Raw genomic sequence first — 18,978 nt, forward strand, 5'->3', positions numbered from 1 at the left:
CGTTGACATGAGTTATATTTGAAATTGATATCATTTGTATATTTCTTGTTAGGGATTTGAGTGAAAACAATGAGGTACCTGAATTTTTTTCTTAATTATTTAGGAAAATAGTAAGTGAAGTGGCAACATACATCAAAGTTTAATGTTAAAGCTCATCTGGCCCAAGGTGGATGAGCACCGATTTCTTTACTATAGCTGGTTCTTACCTGATCCTGTTTACAATGATGTTTTAGAATACATGGTTGTGTTTATGCGTCAGCATGCACTGTGTCTCTTTACATTTGTCATCTTTTGTGTTTATGTTGGTATATTGATACTGATATACATTTATATATGCAGAATGGGTTGCATATTTCTATATGGTCTAGAATCTGGATGTTACAGAAAGATCAAACTATTACTTGAATATCATTGTAGAGTGTAGAAAGACCACTACTAGAATCTTTACAAATCCTTTTTTTGTTTTTGTTTTTATATCTAGGTGTATAAACCAACTCTAACACGATTTGCAAATGCCGGTGGCTTGATTGGAAATTCTCCAGCAGAAGTGAGTAAAGGTAAATTGATGCACACTATGTACCCAAAAGAATAAACTTGATACACACTTATAACCTGTGAATATCCTGGTACAGTAGTAAGTAATAAGATGAATGATTTAAGGGCTTTGTCTTCCATGGTGTAAAAGTGAAAAAGCCCATGATTTTGGTCATGGCACTAGGAATTGTTTTCCAACTGGTACATCATGTACATGAAGTCAAAGTATACCATATTTTTTGTTCTTAGTGCATTCTTTACTGCTTAAAAGCAGTCTATTATTGAATCCCCATGTTATGATGAATTTCAAAATTGATGACTTGGTGAGAAGTTCTTATGTCTTTTAGTATGCGAGTTCAAATCATATTATTGAACACAGTTATAATGTGAAAGGATGCATGAATGAATTGTATAGTGTCTAAATTTTGATGATTTTTTCCCTCATTTGTTATTTCTTTTCTAGTCTCCACCCATGGTCGACAGGCAAAGATTAGATTAGATGTAAATGTAGAATTCAACAAGAGAAAATTTGTAGCATTCAGGAATGAAGAGACAAATTTATTGAGAGATTCAATAGATCAATCATAACAGCTAATAGCTTATCATTGTTGTGTGCTGACGTTGCCACTGAAAGTAGGCTGATGAACCAGTCAATCATTTACTTAGTCGTTAATCAGAGCTTTGTGACAGATAGTTTTCTCGTATCAGTTGTCCTGGTTGGTCTTTAGTTCCTTGGAAGCTGACACCTGTTTTATTTGGAAGCTGAATTATTTTAGGATCAAGAATGTCCTCAAGATTTCTTGTATTGTTTTTACATTCTTGGTCCTGCATATGGCCTTTTTGTGTGTTGATATTCTCAATTACATTTAACAGGATTGATATGAGCTGCTTGCAATACAAATAATGAAGAAACAGACTGGGAATATGATAAAACAAAACTTTGGCAGTTTATGTATTAGAACTAAGCAATTCTATGTCAGCACGTAGAGAATTTAATGATCTTTTCTGGTAACTAGTTGTGTGTGTGAGCAGAAGGCAAAAGAGTGGCCTTTGCCTTCTATATTGAACTTTTTTTTTTCATTTTGTCTTTTGATGTATGTTTTTGTTATATAAGAGAACTTGCTACATTCCTACAAATAGAAATATCTAAAGCACGATTGGAGCCCTCTTTTACAACAAATTATTCACATATTACTGCTTCCAGATGTTGATGTTCTAATAGTCATGGTCACGAACGAAGCTCAAGCAGAGAATGCTTTATATGGAGAATATGGTGCAGTTTCAGGTGCACATAAGTATCTAAATTATCCATATTGTTACGTATTTTTTTTGTACATTGTTATGTATTTTTTTAATTGTACTGATTCTTCTTTCTGCTCTATGTAGTTCTTCCTCCGGGAGCATCTATCATTCTTTCTTCTACTGTTTCTCCTGCATATATGAGTCAGCTAGAGCGCAGATTGCATAGTATGTCACTATTCCAATGAGATGGTTTTCTCTTCTCTATCAAGTATCTGAATTTCTTTCTTCCTTTCCTTTTTTATGCAAGTTCAAACTGAATTTCAGGCTTGTCAGTTTGCTATTGTTATAATGTGGCTTAAATTTTGATGAGAGAGTTGTGTGCCATGCAAGTTGAAGGAAAACTAGATCGCAAAGTTGATTTGCCTAGTTGTAAATCCTATAAAGACCTGTGTTGAGATATATAGTCCCACATTGGTTGAAGAGCAACTAATGTGGAGTTTATAAGCCCTTGGGCACTCCCACCCTTTGAGCTAGCTTTTGGGGTGGTGTATCCCAAGGTTCTTTACATGGTATCAGAGCTTGAGGTTCGATCCTCACCGCCCCCCACTTTAAAGTGGAAGCACAAAAAAGGTAAACCAAAGATTGGGCCTGTTGCATAATCCACGCTTCAAGCCAAGAGGGCTCTTGCGTGAGGGGGCATGTTGAGATATATAGTCCCACATTGGTTGAAGAGCAACTAATGTGGAGTTTATAAGGCCTTGGGCACTCCCACCCTTTGAGCTAGCTTTTGGGGTGGTGTATCCCAAGGTTCTTTACAAGGGGGCGTGTTGAGATATATAGTCCCACATTGGTTGAAGAGCAACTAATGTGGAGTTTATAAGGCCTTGGGCACTCCCACCCTTTGAGCTAGCTTTTGGGGTGGTGTATCCCAAGGTTCTTTACATGGTATCAGAGCTCTCGATCCTGAGGGCTCTGCTTCCGCAATTACCGCTTCTCCTTTCCTCCTCTCGCCGCCAATCAGCCGCCACCGGAAATTTTTCCGGGGACCTTTTTTGGACCAAGAGGACCTGTTTTCAAACCTTTTTTCTCTGATCTATCAGTCTGTGGACCTTTTACAATCAATTGACGGCCGGATCTCTTAAGAACGACTCAAACCCACTACTGTTCATCACTGGAACAGTACTTTCTGGTGACCGTTTGGACTCCGCTCAGCCACAGAAGGGACCGCCACCTCCGGACGACCTCACGGTTAAAATCCCAGCTCCGGCGGCCGCCGCACGCGCTCCCACGCGCTGCCACACTCCCGGCGAGTGAGGCCCACTCGCAGACACCTCCACCGGCGCGTGGAGGCGCGTGACTGCTTCTTTCCAGCTCTGGTCAACAGTGTTCTGATCGTCTCTTCATCCTCTTTCTGGATCTGTGATTTTTTCTCAGATCGGACGTCGTTTGGTATTTTCTCCGTATTTTTTGGATACTTGGTGCTATTCTTTGACAAGTTTTGTGCAGTATGGCCTCTTCTCAAAGGAGTTCCTTTACCAAGTTTTTTGATGGTGCATCTTCTAGAAGAGATGATCGATGGTGTTCTTATTGTAAAAGAACAGGTCATATCAAGGATCTATGTTTTCGCCTCCATGGAAAGCAAACTGTCTTAGTAAAGATGGCAAGGTTGCGTGGTCAAGCGCATTTTACTTCCTCTGAAATAACTCCTACACCTAATAAGACCCAACCTGCATTTCGTCCAGATGAGTTGGAACGGCTCCGAACCATTCTTGATTCTATAAGTAAGACATCTGATACTAGTGCTTTGACTATGACTGGTATGAGCTCCAAAACTTATTCTTTCCTTTCTTCATGTAATGATTTTAAACATTCTTGGATTGTTGATTCTGGTGCTACTGATCATATGGCTTGTTGTGCTGACTCCTTTACTTCTTATCATCCTACCATTGGAACTCATACAATAGCCGTAGCTGATGGCTCACATACATCAGTTGTGGGTTCTGGTGACATAAACCTACAGTAGTCCTTACATCTTAAAGATGTTCTTCGTGTTCCTAAACTCTCCACGAATCTTCTTTCTATTCATAAAATCACAAAAGATTTGAATTGTACTGTAACCTTCTTCCCTACCCATTGTGTTTTTCAGGATCTCGCCACGTGGAAGACGATTGGTAGTGCTAAAGAGCAAGGTGGGCTGTACTATCTGGTGTCACAACCTCCCGCAAATAAAGTAACAAATCACATCTTGATGTCTCATGGTCAATCAACTGCTGATTCTTTGATTTGGCTTCATCATAAGCGCTTGGGACATCCTCCATTTAGTTTACTCAAGTTTTTATTTCCGTCATTGTTTTTGTCTAAACCTGTTGAGTCTTTTCATTGTGATGTTTGTGAGTTTGCTAAGCATCATCGTGTGTCTTTTCCTTCTAGTAATACTAAGAGTGTTGAACCTTTTGATCTTATTCATTCTGATGTTTGGAGTCCTTCTAAAGTCTCTCATGCTTCTGGAAATAAATGGTTTGTTTCTTTTATTGATGATTGCACTCGTATAACTTGGGTTTACTTAATGCGTGAAAAATCTGAGGTACCACAACTGTTCTTTCAATTTTATAAAATAGTTGAGACCCAATTTGGTAAAAAAATCAAGAGACTAAGAACAGATAATGGTACTGAATATGTTAATCATAGTTTTTCCCAATTTATACGAGATCAAGGTATGAGTCATGAACTTACTTGTGTTGACACCCCTCAACAGAATGAGGTTGCTGAAAGAAAAAATCGTCACCTTCTTGAAGTGGCTCGTGCATTAATGTTTCATACACATGTACCCAAATACTATTGGGGAGATGCTATTCTTACTACAGCATTCTTGATCAACCGTTTACCCACTCGGGTACTTGACCATGTAAGTCCTATTCACTCTATGACTTCTTTTTTCCCTTCTATTCCAACTATGAGTCTTCCTCCACGAGTGTTTGGGTGTGTTGCTTTTGTTCATGTTCATAAACATCATCGCAGTAAGTTGGACCCTAGGGCTATTAAATGTGTTTTTCTTGGTTATGTTCCTGATAAGAAGGGCTACAAGTGCTATCACCCTGGTAGTAGAAATATTTTTGTTTCTATGGATGTTACATTTCAGGAATCTGAGTCCTTTTTCCAAGGTTCTCATCTTCAGGGGGAACCAGAAATCTCATCACCTCCCTTCTTTGAGTTTGAATGTTCAGTGTCTACTCCTTTACCTGTGTCAGTGTATCCTTCTCTTGGTCCTGTTCCTCCTATGTCTGTTCCTCCTGTGTCTGATCCTCCTGTGAGTAATCCTCCTGTGACTGATACATCAAGTACACCAGAGATACGGAAGATTATGACACCTGAGTTGGTATATCAAAGAAGGAAACAACCCACATTGCCTCAGCAGCAACCTCAATCGTCTGAACCACTGGTAAGTCCTGAATCTCATATTTTTGATCATGATGTTAATACTTCTGATGACTTACCTATTACTACTGATTCTGATGATTTACCCATTGCTCTTAGAAAAGGAAAAAGAGCTTGTCCAAAGAAATCTTGTCCCTCCTGTCCCTCTTGTACTCAATACCATATCTCCCATTTTGTTTCCTCTGCTAATCTTTCTGTGCAGCACAAAAGCTTTGTTTCAGCACTAGACTCTATTGCAATCCCAAAATCAGTACATGAAGCCTTGAAAGATGGGAATTGGGCTCAAGCCATGCAAGAGGAAATGAATGCGTTGGAGAAAAATAAAACATGGGAGGTTATTGATAGACCTAATGGAAAGAAAGCAGTAGGGTGCAGATGGGTTTATGCCCTGAAATATAATTCTGATGGAACTCTTGAGAGATACAAGGCTCGATTAGTTGCCAAAGGTTACACTCAAACCTATGGCATTGATTATGAAGAAACATTTGCTCCAGTTGCAAAGATGAATACGGTGAGAGTCTTGTTATCCCTTGCTGCCCATTACAATTGGGATATAAATCAATGTGATGTGAAAAATGCTTTCCTCAATGGTGAGTTAGAAGAAGAAGTCTACATGGAAATCCCGCCTGGTTTTGATTCTGTGAAGGGAGAAAATAAAGTTTGTAGATTAAAAAAGGCCTTGTATGGATTGAAGCAGTCACCTCGTGGTTTGGAAGGTTTACTAAGGTTATGATGACCTTAGGATACAGACAGAATCAAGGAGATCACACTCTTTTCTTCAAGCACTCCCATTACTGTGCTCCTTGTATATGTTGATGATATTATTATTACAGGTGATGATTTTGTGGAGAAACAGATTCTGCAAACACGGCTTGCCTCTGAGTTTGAAGTCAAAGACCTTGGGAAACTGAGATATTTCCTAGGGATAGAAGTAGCTCATTCAAGGAAAGGAATTTTTATTAGCCAGAGGAAATATGTTCTTGATCTTCTCAAAGAAGCAGGAAAGCTCGGGTGTAAACCCTCTAATACTCCTATTGAGCAGAATCACAAGATAGGCTATGAAGAAGAGAGTCCTCCAGTTGATAAAGGACAATATCAACGGCTAGTTGGGAAATTGATATATCTGGCTCATACTAGACCAGACCTAGCTTATGCTGTTAGTGTTGTCAGTCAGTTTATGCACGATCCAAAGGAGAAACACATGCAGGCAGTAGAGAGAATTCTGCAGTATCTTAAAGCTACTCCTGGTAAAGGATTGTTATTCCGACGTGATGGCAATCTCTCTTTAGAAGTTTACACTGATGCTGATTATGCTGGATCTGTGACTGACAGTCGTTCTACCATTGGTTACTGCATGTTTCTTTGCGGTAACTTGGTGACATGGAGAAGTAAGAAACAAGATGTGGTCGCCAGATCAAGTGCAGAAGCTGAATTTCGAGTTATAGCTCAAGGCATTTGTGAGTTACTGTGGCTGAAAATTATACTTGATGATCTCAAAATAAAATGTGAGGGATCTATGAAGCTGCTATGTGACAATAAGTCCGCTATTTGTATAGCTTATAATCCGGTTCAACATGATCGGACTAAACATATTGAGGTCGACCGCCATTTCATCAAAGAGAAACTTGATAGCGGGTTGATTACCACTCCATACATTCCCACTGAGGGTCAGTTAGCTGATCTATTGACAAAGGGACTTCCTTCAGACAGATTTCAAGAACTTACTGGCAAGCTGGGAATGATAAATATCTATTCCTCAGCTTGAGGGGGAGTGTTGTAAATATTTGTTATTTTATTATTATTAGTATTTGTTGTATTGGGCCAAGCCCATTAGATCAAGTATTAGGTCAAGTATTAGGGTTTTCATTCTCTATAAATAGAGACCTCTTTGTACAGATTATTTACACAATTAATAATATTTTCTGATTACCCTCTTTCAAGTACATGGCAAACTAGCATAATTCATTAATTGGGTAAAGTTTCTGGTCAAGCAAGAGGTATGAAGGCATGTTAGTTTTATAAAATCTTGAAGAGGTGAAAGTTATCTTCTGCATTACCTGCGTCATGCAAAATGGATAAGTGCATGCAACTAGATAGAGTCGAAGTATATTTTACCTCCATTTTTAAATAAGGAATACTATTTTGTCTTCAAAATCTTAAGCAAATAGGTTTGTGCTTGAAAAACTTATGGAAATACTTTCTTAGTGATGTTGAACTGAAGGCTTCAAATAATGATACACATAAGGGTATACACTATTATTATTATTATGTTTATTAATTTTTTTATTATAATTTTTCTTGAGTTATTACAAGATGTTTGTAAGGAATATTATTCCTTCATCTTGAATGCCTTACAGAGTTTATTCGACAGCATGTTTTTATGCCTTTATTGAAGGATGTGGTTGTGTAACTATTGTCATGAAAATAACGCAGATGAAGGTAAGAATTTGAAGTTGGTGGATGCCCCTGTTTCTGGTGGTGTTAAGAGGGCCTCAATGGGAACACTTACGGTGTGAAATACATCTTTGGCTATTATTTTAAAACTTGTCTTCAGATTTTGTGGACTGAGTCACTGAAGTCATGTATATTTCTCAGATAATGGCTTCAGGAACTGATGATGCTCTTAAGAGTGCTGGTTTAGTCTTAGCAGGTAATAAGAAATTAGCATAGAAGTGAATAATGTTAATTCCAGTTCTGGGGTTACAGTGATTTCTGAAAGAACTTTCTAGTTAATTGATGTTGATTCTTTGAAATCAGCCTTGAGCGAGAAGCTTTATGTTATCAAAGGTGGTTGTGGTTCTGGAAGGTATTTTTTAATTTATAAGTCAATCATTCTTTATCCATTGTTTGTCCTTTGGCTAATACTAATACTTCTTTCCACATGCATGAAACAGGTAATGCAATGTTAAATCTGATTGGAAGTGACAGTGAAATTGAGTGAATGTAATAACTTTAGTTTGAATAATGTATAATAATATCATTTTGGTCTATTTTGTTCTCTAGTGGTGTAAAGATGGTTAACCAATTGCTTGCTGGAGTTCATATAGCATCAGCTGCTGAGGCAATGGCATTTACAGCACGGTTGGGTTTGAATACAAGACTGTTGTTTGAGTTTATCACAATTAGTGGGGGAACATCCTGGTATGTCTCTTCCATGAAGCAATCGCTCTCTCCTCTCCCCTCTTCCCCTGACAAAATGAGAAAAGTAAAATTAAGTCACCTGGAGTTTCTTCTTGGTACTTTTTGAGCAGTTTGTTAAGTTCATAATCCATCTTTTGAGGTTATGGTTGTGTTTATGACTTATCTCTAGTGCTCCGCTCATGGCTATTTCAAAGGAATATCTGTCACAGATTGCTGTTTATTTTCATCTCTTATTTTTGGAGCATTTCTTGTCCTTCCTCAATTTGTCCTTTGACTCCTTTCTCTTCTTATTTTCTTGTATTACATTCTTCTTTTATACAAAAAACACATTCATAGATTTGAATAGAAAATGTAACTGCTAAGCTTAAAAGATGTCTTATGTTTCAGGATGTTAGAAAATCGTGTCCCACACATGCTAGACAATGACTACACACCTTATTCAGCACTTGATATCTTCGTGAAGGACCTGGTCAGAATGAATCTATTTTTTCTCTGTTTAGCTGGGGCATTAGGGGACAATTTATTTAAATAAACATTAAATATTGTTTTAGTTATATCTAACTTCATATACAGGGAATTGTTACTCGTGAATCATCTTCTTTGAAAGTTCCACTTCACCTATCAACAGTTGCTCACCAACTGTATCTGTCAGGTGCTATATATTATTTTAAATCTTTTATGATATATACTGTCTCTTGGCTTCAACTTGTTCATTCCTATTGCAGATTTTAATTGACTGAATAAAAAAAAAGGAAATTCAAATAAAGCCTCATTCTATTTTGGGGTAGGGGGGAGGGGATAGGAAGCCTTATTTTAAATCATATTAAACTAAAGGACGAAGGAAAAGAGGGAGGGAAATTAGCTTGTCCATCTGATGGACGAATGATGGTGCATGTAGGATCTATTTATTTAAGCTCTTATTTTCAAATGATCCTCATGTTACTTAAATTGAGATCCTGGCATCTCAAAACAGTTGGACAACTTGTGGATGTTTTTCTGCATATGATGCATCTTAACATGCTGAAGGATGCATCTTTTCCGATAAGTAAATACTACACCGCTAGGAGTGGGCTACTGCCTACTGGTAATTAATTTAAATAGTTTGCAGAAGGTCTTAAGCTCAAATGCTTATGTTGTTATGGTACCTAAAAAACATGCAAATGGTAGAAGTTAACTATATATAATTTTCAGCAAATTATACAAAATGAAGATAGCGGCGAATAAAAAATGGACTTTCAGAAAATTGTAAGGAGAAGTGCTTGCTTAATCAAATATGTAATGTTGCTGTACAGGTTCTGCTGCTGGTTGGGGACGGAAAGATGATGCTGGTGTGGTCAAGGTATGAGCAACTAGTGTTGGTTGGCAGAACTCTAAAGTTTGATATTTAGTTATTTCTGATACCATGAAATCTAATGAGAATGCAATTAGCATAATAAAAACAACAAATTTAGGCTCTGCCATCGTAAGGAGCTCTAGGAAATTAGTAACGTAATTTGGGGATATAGGTTCTAAATAATCTTAGAGAATGTTTAGTGGTGCATATGAGGACATATCAGCTTTCGGCTTTACTTATATAAAAGCTTTGTCTGGCAGTTACGTAAACTCAGTTTTAGTTTTGCTTTTGTTTTATCTAGTGTTTTGCGTGTGCTTTGTGTTTGTTGGTTTTGAGAAAACATTTTTGGATACTATATCAGATGTCAAACATATTAACTTAACAAGAAATATTTCTATAACTGCTCTTAAAGCTGCTTCCTTCTCAATGTGTAGAGCTGGATGCTTCTTTGGGTTTGTTAAGCTATAGGTTTTTTTCAGCCTAGTAATAATATGAATAGAAACCTTGCTGGTAGAAGGATATCGTGTTATTCTACATTAGTTTGTCTATTTGTTGGTATCTTCTCGCTTTTTCCCCCTCTCCTCTGCTTCCCCCCCCTAATCATTGGCAATTACAACTTTATAGTCATCGGCTATAATTTTTGTTCCTGCTTTAAACATTAAATTTCTGAAATTCTAAGATCATATTGTCAAGAAATTAAGAAACATAAGATTCTAGTCTTTTCGTTCCTATCTTAAGATTGTTCACACCCTATTTACATATGATCAAAATTTCTTTAATCTATGGTAACATGAGGACTGGAATAATTCAGAAGGGCTGGGTCAACTTTTATACAGGTTTATGAGACACTAACTGGTGTTAAAGTTGAAGGAAAACTCCAGGCTCTTCAGAAAGATGTCGTGTTGCATTCTCTTCCACCTGAGTGGCCCCAAGATCCTGTTCTTGATATACAGAGACTGAAAGAAGGCAATTCAAAGATTTTGGTTGTTCTAGATGATGATCCTACAGGAACACAAACTGTTCATGATATTGAGGTATTAACGGAATGGTAAGTGTATTTCATTTTCTAATTGCCAGGCAGAATCAATGATACTGTTAATAATATCTCATACAATTCTATCTCAAACCAAACTAACAATAATTTCTAGTTAGATCTTCTTCCTGAAGAAAAATCTCAAGTTATTACTCAATTGGACATGTTCTTCTTCAGGAGTATTGAGTCGCTGATAGAGCAGTTTAGAAAAAGTCCACAATGCTTTTTCATTTTGACGAACTCAAGGTCACTTAGTTCTGAAAAGGTAAAGATCTTAACCCAAATTCACCAATAAATCCATAAATTTATTCAGCTAGAGAGGGAAAAATTCCTCTTCTGATCTCTCTTTTGTATGAAATCCACTTATGACCAAGAATGAGAAATTCTGAATTCTATTCAAAGGTGTAATAGGCCAAGTCTATGGGTTACAAAGCACAACATATAGTCCTATTTTTGCCCTGTAAATGAAAAGGCATGCTATTGAAATACAAAGAAATAGTATCTTCATTAGTGACATGCAAGATTTGAGCTGAATAACGTTTTGAGCTGCAATAGTTGCGGCACTTTAAGTATCCAAGTATCGTCCTATAAAATGCCTCCAAAGGATACTGATGTATGATCTGTTTGTCCCATCCAGAGTTCAAGCTATTGGATATTTCAATGATCAGTAATATCAACTTCCATTGATTTCGTAAGTTTCTTTTTGATCTTTGACAGGCCAGTGCATTGATAAAAGAGATTTGCGGAAACCTAGATACTGCAGCGAAATCAGTTGACAACATTGATTATACAGTAGTTTTAAGGGGGGATTCAACTTTGCGTGGTCATTTTCCAGAGGCAAGGATAACATTTTTTAGCTAAATAATTATATTTTAATCAATGATCTTGAGACTTATGCTTCAATTTGCTAAAATGACACTAGACTGTTGTGTACAGGAAGCAGATGCTGCTGTTTCAGTATTGGGTGAAATGGATGCATGGATAATTTGTCCCTTTTTCCTTCAAGGAGGCCGTTACACTATCGAAGACGTGCACTTTGTTGCTGATTCTGATACGTGTGTCTCGCCATTCATGATCTAGCTATAAGGAATTACAAATGGTTATGAAGTTAGAGTCCTGCTTATTTAACTTTTTGTCTGCAGGCTTGTTCCGGCAGGGGACACAGAGTTTGCCAAAGATGCTGCCTTTGGCTACAAATCTTCAAACCTACGTGATGTGAAAACTTTTTATCCCTTTTTTTGACTTGATCAATGTAATTTATATTTTCATGTCTTGTAAGAATAATAAACTTTTTAGATGCTTTTTATCCAAATATAGTGGGTAGAGGAGAAGACAAATGGCCAAATACTTGCAAGCAGCGTTGTATCTATTTCTATCCAACTTTTGAGGAAAGGGGGCCCAGATGCAGTTTGTCAGCATCTATGCAGTTTGCAAAAGGTATACAAAATTAAAGATATAGTTTGTGCACTTTAATTTCTATATTTTTAAGTTCTAAGAAGAGAACATGTAGCTTTAATTTATCAAAGATATTATGAAAAAGTAGGTTTATTCAATCTACTTACTATGGTTGTGTCTATTGTATTAAGCAGGGGTCAATATGTGTAGTTAATGCAGCTAGTGAAAGAGACATGACTGTATTTGCACTTGGAATGATCAAGGCAAAACTTCCTCCTCCGCCTTTGTGCTTTTTTGGCCCTTTTTTGCATGTTTTGTTACAGATGTAAATGTTCTTCTGCTGTTTATTCTTATTAACAGGCCGAATTGATGGGAAAACGTTTCTTGTGTCGCACTGCTGCTAGTTTTGTTTCTGCCTGCATTGGGATTATCTCTAAGCCTCCAATATTGCCAAAGGATCTAGGAATAGATAGAGAAAGAAATGGTGGTTTGATAGTTGTGGGATCGTATGTTCCAAAAACAACAAAACAGGTGAAAAATGAAATTAAGTGTTACTGAAATCAAATCTACCAAGCATTACCATTTTCTCAATTTGGCTCATCTCATGCTTGTAATCCACAGGTTGAAGAGCTTAAATTACAGTGTGGTCAGTTCTTAAGAAGCATTGAGGTGATCAACATCCCAAAATTTCTTCTCATCATTTTCAATTGTTGATTTTTAGTCCTCTCATGGGGAGAATGACAATGAATTCTTTTTAGCTAATATGCCTTATGCAAATACTTTTATGTTCAAATTTGATTTGCTGGTCTGATAAGAGCTTCTTTGTAATAGGTATCTGTTGAAAAACTTGCAATGAGGCCTATTGAGGAGAGGAATGAGGAAATCAGTAGAACAGCTGAATTAGCCGATATATATCTCAAAGCTCATAAAGATACTCTTATAATGACCAGCCGAAATCTCATAACTGGAAAAAGTTTGTCTTTCTCTATTTTGCTTGTTATTTCTTCTCTCCACCTCTTGCTTCGTTGGGGATTAGAGCTGATTTAGCATTCAATATCATCTCTAAGATAGCTTACTGCTGTTCTTCTTTTGACCATTCAAAGAACAGTATAGTGCATTTAAATGGGGGTAATATAATTTTATGTCCCTCAATCTAATCTTCCTGTTTATTTTCCAATGTGCAGCTGCCTCTGAAAGTTTGGACATTAACTTCAAAGTGAGTTCTGCTTTGGTGGAAATAGTGAAAAGAATAACTACAAAACCTCGTTATATAATTGCAAAGGTACTCTATGTTTAAATGACTCAGTGAACCTGCATTTTGACATGGAAAATGTGATATTTACTTTGTCCGACTGTCATTTAATCTTTTTTGAAAAATGGCACTAGTTTATACATGGGGTCAATATTGTAAACATTCACCAGCATAGTCGCACTATTCTTATCTTTTTGAGCTTAACATTCAGACACACTTTGCATCAAGATCATGTTATTAGATATGCATCATCTTTAGGTTGATTGACATGAGAAATGTATTGTTGAGGAATAAGTTCATTAAAAAAATTTCAGAGGGACACAAATACAAGTTTATGTTTCAAGCTCAAGAATGCAAGAAATTTGTTCCTTTAAAAACATTTCAGCTGTTTAATATGTTTCTTGAGTTTGTGTAAGAGATAATATTTAAAATTTCTTTATTATGAATAAAAAATTCTTTATTGCTTATCCATCTCACCTTCTCCTTCTCACAAGCTAAATAATATATTTTCATGCTTGTTTGATACTTAATCAGAAAATCATAGCTTGGGACCATAAAACCTGGTCTCATATCCTTCTTTTTTGGCCTGTCCCAAGTTTTGAATCAAACATTGACAAATATTACCTTTTCTAGGGTGGTATTACCTCTTCAGACCTTGCTACAAAAGCCCTTGGTGCAAGATGTGCCAAGATAGTTGGACAAGCACTGGCCGGTATTCCCTTGTGGCAATTAGGCCCTGAAAGTAGACATCCTGGAGTTCCTTACATCGTATTCCCTGGTAAAATTGCTGTAATCTTCATTTTCCCTTTTTTTTTTTTTTCTTAATTACAGTTCTGACTAAATCTGAGTTTCTGGTGCTGTGAATTCTGTCATCCTTTATTCATCAATATATTTCATCTTTACCTGTCAAAGATAATCTGCCTTTGGTAGGTAATGTTGGTGACAGCAGAGCATTAGCAGAAGTTGTGAAGTGCTGGACTCGTCCAATAAGACTTTCATCAACAAAAGAGATTCTTAACGTAAGGATCATCTGGTTCAAGGTTTTGCCACTGAGTTTCCTTTAATGCTGATATTTTTTTTTTTTTTTTGGGGTGGGGTGGGGTGGCATAAAGAATGCAGAAAAGGGTAAATATGCTGTTGGAGCATTTACCGTCTATAATTTGGAAGGAGTTGAGGCTGTTGTTTCTGCTGCAGAGGAAGAACAAAGTCCTGCTATATTACAGGTCAGAAACAGTCAGTTCAAAATATTGATTGTATGTATCCCTTTTTCTTTGTCGTGAACATTAGTAACGTGATAGCTCAAAAAAGAGAGGGTGGATGAGACCGAGCGTAAAGCTAAATGTAAATCAAGAGTTCTGCCTGTTAATGAGAATGATGTAGAAGGATAAGCCTAGAGTATTCCTTTAGGGCAGAGGACTCCTTTGACTAGAAAAATAAATCTAGAACACTTCTCTGTGGTAGAGTGCTCCTCTGACTGGGGTTGCAGTCTTTCAGATACTCTGAGGAAAAGGAAATTTCAATATTGTATAATTATGAAGAAAAGGCTTGAATGACATAAGGCACCTAAAGGGGGTATTTATAAGCCAAAGGTAATAAAATTCTTAGATAAATCCTTATAAAATATAAAATCCTGATCAAATATTAATTTCCTAAAATATGAATTAAATAGGAAATCTTAACATGATAATATATTCCTAACAACATATAACTTATTAAAGAAAAAATAATGAATGGTCTCTTAAATAAGAGGAAATGCTAAAATTCCTAAGAATAATATAATAATCCCCACATAACACATAATCCTTAAATATGCTTCTCCATTATGCATAAGAGAATCTACCAGACTGACAGACCTAGTTAATATAGACAGTAAGGGGCCTGGATGTCCATAGCTGTGGAATCCAAGATCAAAGACTAGATAGAGTGGCTATTGAGATCCAGGTCTAAAGGGACAGCTTCTGTTCCATTTTCTAAACAATTGAACCTGCTGCTTGGTGAGCACTTGTGACTAATAGACTCTTCAAAGTTCAAACCAAGATAGAGGATTAATTTTTTTTTTCCACTATTTGCTTTTGAATCTCTGGCTGATGCATAGATCCTGTTCATTTGTGCCCACAAATGCCTAATTGTGCTTTTCAAACAACCTTATTGTTTCAGTTGGCTGTTTTTTGTATTTTATATGTGGTGTCTTTTCATCCTAGAATTAGCACGGTAACAAATTTTTTTGAGAACCATAGAAAACTTCGAAATTGATAGAGATGTAATATAAATCCATTTTTGTGTTTTCACTTGACGACTTAAGCTTTTTGAATAGTTGGTTCATGATATGGTATCAGAATCTATATGACAAAGTGGTCTAGGGTTCGATCTTTGCTGCGCCATCCTTCTAAAGAAAAAGGAATTTTAGTACAAGTGTACATTCTCCACAAGGGGTCATGTTAGAAATATAATATAAAACCATTCACGTGTCTTCACTTAATAACTTAAGTTTTTGTGATATTTGGTTGATCATAAAAACATAAACCCATATATGGGATTAGGTTGTTTCCTGATTTCCTCTATGCAGGGTTAGAATCTTATGAAAATTTTCTTTCGGCTCTTTAGCTAATATGTAGATCCTTGTAGAGTTCATTTTGTTGGCCTTTCTTGCTATAACACTTCTGTGACCAAACTAGTTTGGGGAAATAATAGAAATCCGCCCAATATTCTCCATTAAATCCAAAGTCCTTTTATTCATATTTTCTTATTTCATGAAGAGTTTTGGATTATTTGTGAAGCAACTAAGGTTCATCCTGTTCTTGATTGATTGTTTCATATTAATATGTTTGTTCTGTGTGTATGCGCATCGTGTTAAATACGGCTTTTTAGTTGACTCAAATTTCTATTATTTTCTCTTATAAAAACTTGGTTCCTCTAAACTAATTTTGAACTATCTATATAATTTTCAGATCCACCCCGGTGCCTTGAAGCAGGGAGGAATTCCCTTGGTTTCTTGTTGCATTTCTGCTGCAGAGCAAGCCAGTGTAAGTGGTATTATATTATATGAAGCAAATGGAGATCTTAAATTAAATAAGAATGCGAAATTCTGTGTCAAGCTGCAACAAGGGGATGTTTGATAAAACTGAAAAAGTTTATCTCTGAAATTCAATATTGAATTTTTAATTTTGAAAATCTTAAAAACTGAATTTGTATAGTTTTTAAGATTAGTGTTTCCAATAATGAGGATTAATCCAAAGAAACTAGTATCTGTTAATAAAACAAATGAGGGTGTTGTATTGGAGCTAACCATTGCTATTATCATTAAATTAATAGCATGTTTTACGTAAAGGAAAGAATCACTTCTGAAAGATTTTAGTAACTCCAAGAGCTGAATGTTTTCATCCTTATCTATTTTTTTATTTATTCGCAAGATATGAACAAGCGCGACTTAAACATCTCTAATGCTGAAATACTCAAATTCATATGTTTATTTATAGGCTAATACAAAATGTATGTTATTAAGTATCTGGTAAATAGTTACACTGAACACGTGTGAGTGAGGACATCACAGAGGTATTTATTTGGCTTAGGTAACCATTAGTTTGAGTATATTTAAATTTCACTGCTTATGAACGTTCATATGTGGCAGGTTCCCATTACTGTTCATTTTGATCATGGAACTTCAAAGCAAGATCTTGTGGAAGCAATTGAGCTGGTAATTTGTTTTACTACTTGCATAACAATCATACTTACAGAACCATTTCAATCTCAAAGATTATTCAGCATGCATATGTGGTTAGTTACTTAGTTATTGCTTTTTTATCTTCATACTTCTCTAAACTAAAACTGCATATGTTGAATGCAATGATTCCAGGGATTCAGTTCTGTGATGGTCGATGGTTCACATCTTTCTTTCAATGAAAATGTTGCATACACGGAATTTATATCATTATTGGCTCACTCAAAAGATATGTTGGTTGAAGCTGAGCTAGGAAGATTGTCTGGGACAGAAGATGATTTGACTGTCGAAGAATATGAAGCCAGGCTAACAGATGTTAATATGGTTGCTATCTCCCCTATGCTAATAACACAAAATTTTCTTCTGTGCTTTACATTCATATTGTTACTGTTGATCTTATTAATTTCAGGCACAAAAATTCATTGATGAGACTCGCATAGATGCTTTGGCAGTGTGTATTGGTAATGTGCATGGAAAGTACCCTGCAAGTGGTCCAAATCTCAGATTTGATTTGCTTAAGGTAATAGTACATTTCAGTTTGTGATCTTTACGCATTTTACTAATAAATTTATATATAACAAAAAACCGAAATAAAAAGTTCAAGACCATAAATTTTGGGAAAATTGCAAAAACCAGACTTCATGATTAAATATTTCCAATTTAAGAACAATTAGTGAAGAATGTTCAAAGAGTGGTTAAGGAATACGGACTAACCACTTATTTACTTAAAAATTTCAACCTGTTTTGCAATATATATATATATATATATTGTTTGCAGTATGCTTGTATGTTCTAGATCTTTAAGTGCTGCGACCTATAAACATTTTGAGAATACTACTTCTGCATGGTCTTTTCAATATTTTAAAAAATTTACCTATTTACATCCTTATAAATACTTTACAAATCTTTATTCTGTATTTTGAAGCATGGACACGTAAGATATTTTGAGAAAATGTTGTTGTTATTGATTGCATTTAACCTTTCAATGTTCCAAACTTGGATTCTTTTCCTTTCAAAAGGTATTTAAAAACTCTTCATTTACTCATTTACTTAGGGTTGCATTTTGAAGGGCTTCTTTTTACCCCTGCATATGTTTTATGATAGGAGTGTGCTCATGACTTCTCTACGAAAACTGGTGCTCTGCTCAAGGCTGTTTCCGTTTCTAACATGTAGAAATATTGGACACCTTTGTTGCATTATATTAGCTTCTTTGGCTCTCTGCTTTCCTTTAGTTCTTGTATTTTGGGAGGATATCTTATCTTCCCTCCTAGATGTACTTCTCTTTTTTATCTAATAAAATTTCTTCTATACTAAAAGAAGAAAATTCTCATAGTTCCTTATTCAACTTGAGTAGAAGTGTCCCTATTGAATGATAAACAAAGAAAATGGCAGATTATAAAAGAGATAACAAATTGTGTTTCCCACCTCTGAAGTGTGTGTGAAAAGCACTTTTGGTTGCTGAATATATTCTATAAATTAACCATCTCTTCAATACGGTTAGTTCAATGTGGCCTTTGAATCTGTATTTGTGGAATAACATCCATACAAGTTTGATGATACTGAATTGTCATTCAATGGAATTGATTTTGCTTGAAGCTGCTTTATTTTCTTAGTTTTTAAGTCTTCCTTCTTTTATCTTTTTTTTTTTTAATTTTTTTTTTTTTGGGTTTGGGAGGAGAGGGATGCCTAATATTTCTCGATGCATAGTCATTTAACCCATACGTGAGGTTTTCTTTTCAGTTTTGTAATTTTGACTTCTACTACGTTTAGGAGCTGCATGATTTGAGCCTGAAGAAAGGAGTTTTTCTGGTGCTTCATGGTGCGTCTGGTTTGTCCAAAGAACTTGTTAAGGTACAGTTGCATACATATCAGATTTTGGAAATTACCCTTTTTGG

The 18,978-nt window shown here is 35.9% G+C and overlaps 1 protein-coding gene across 2 annotated transcripts in view; it reads left to right on the top strand.

The window, feature by feature from the left end:
- LOC133306347 (uncharacterized) overlaps positions 1-18,978 on the top strand; it is a 28,922-nt gene that overhangs the window by 9,482 nt on the left and 462 nt on the right. For both annotated transcript variants that reach the window (XM_061506650.1, XM_061506649.1), the window contains 29 exons: positions 482-557; positions 1,739-1,819; positions 1,921-2,001; positions 7,645-7,721; positions 7,807-7,861; positions 7,969-8,017; positions 8,215-8,352; positions 8,740-8,821; positions 8,926-9,004; positions 9,645-9,691; positions 10,522-10,733; positions 10,896-10,983; positions 11,436-11,555; positions 11,655-11,773; positions 11,861-11,933; positions 12,036-12,155; positions 12,308-12,376; positions 12,474-12,644; positions 12,735-12,782; positions 12,945-13,086; positions 13,298-13,395; positions 13,999-14,143; positions 14,296-14,384; positions 14,478-14,588; positions 16,314-16,388; positions 16,994-17,059; positions 17,219-17,407; positions 17,493-17,603; positions 18,854-18,934. In XM_061506650.1, coding sequence (XP_061362634.1) covers positions 482-557; positions 1,739-1,819; positions 1,921-2,001; positions 7,645-7,721; positions 7,807-7,861; positions 7,969-8,017; positions 8,215-8,352; positions 8,740-8,821; positions 8,926-9,004; positions 9,645-9,691; positions 10,522-10,733; positions 10,896-10,983; positions 11,436-11,555; positions 11,655-11,773; positions 11,861-11,933; positions 12,036-12,155; positions 12,308-12,376; positions 12,474-12,644; positions 12,735-12,782; positions 12,945-13,086; positions 13,298-13,395; positions 13,999-14,143; positions 14,296-14,384; positions 14,478-14,588; positions 16,314-16,388; positions 16,994-17,059; positions 17,219-17,407; positions 17,493-17,603; positions 18,854-18,934 — 2,892 coding nt within the window. The remainder of the gene's footprint in view (positions 1-481; positions 558-1,738; positions 1,820-1,920; positions 2,002-7,644; positions 7,722-7,806; positions 7,862-7,968; positions 8,018-8,214; positions 8,353-8,739; positions 8,822-8,925; positions 9,005-9,644; positions 9,692-10,521; positions 10,734-10,895; positions 10,984-11,435; positions 11,556-11,654; positions 11,774-11,860; positions 11,934-12,035; positions 12,156-12,307; positions 12,377-12,473; positions 12,645-12,734; positions 12,783-12,944; positions 13,087-13,297; positions 13,396-13,998; positions 14,144-14,295; positions 14,385-14,477; positions 14,589-16,313; positions 16,389-16,993; positions 17,060-17,218; positions 17,408-17,492; positions 17,604-18,853; positions 18,935-18,978) is intronic.

Source organism: Gastrolobium bilobum, unplaced genomic scaffold (assembly GCF_033153095.1).
Source record: "Gastrolobium bilobum isolate Gb01-03AN ecotype WA unplaced genomic scaffold, APGP_CSIRO_Gbil_v1 utg3672, whole genome shotgun sequence".
In the NCBI taxonomy this organism is placed as follows: domain Eukaryota; kingdom Viridiplantae; phylum Streptophyta; class Magnoliopsida; order Fabales; family Fabaceae; genus Gastrolobium; species Gastrolobium bilobum.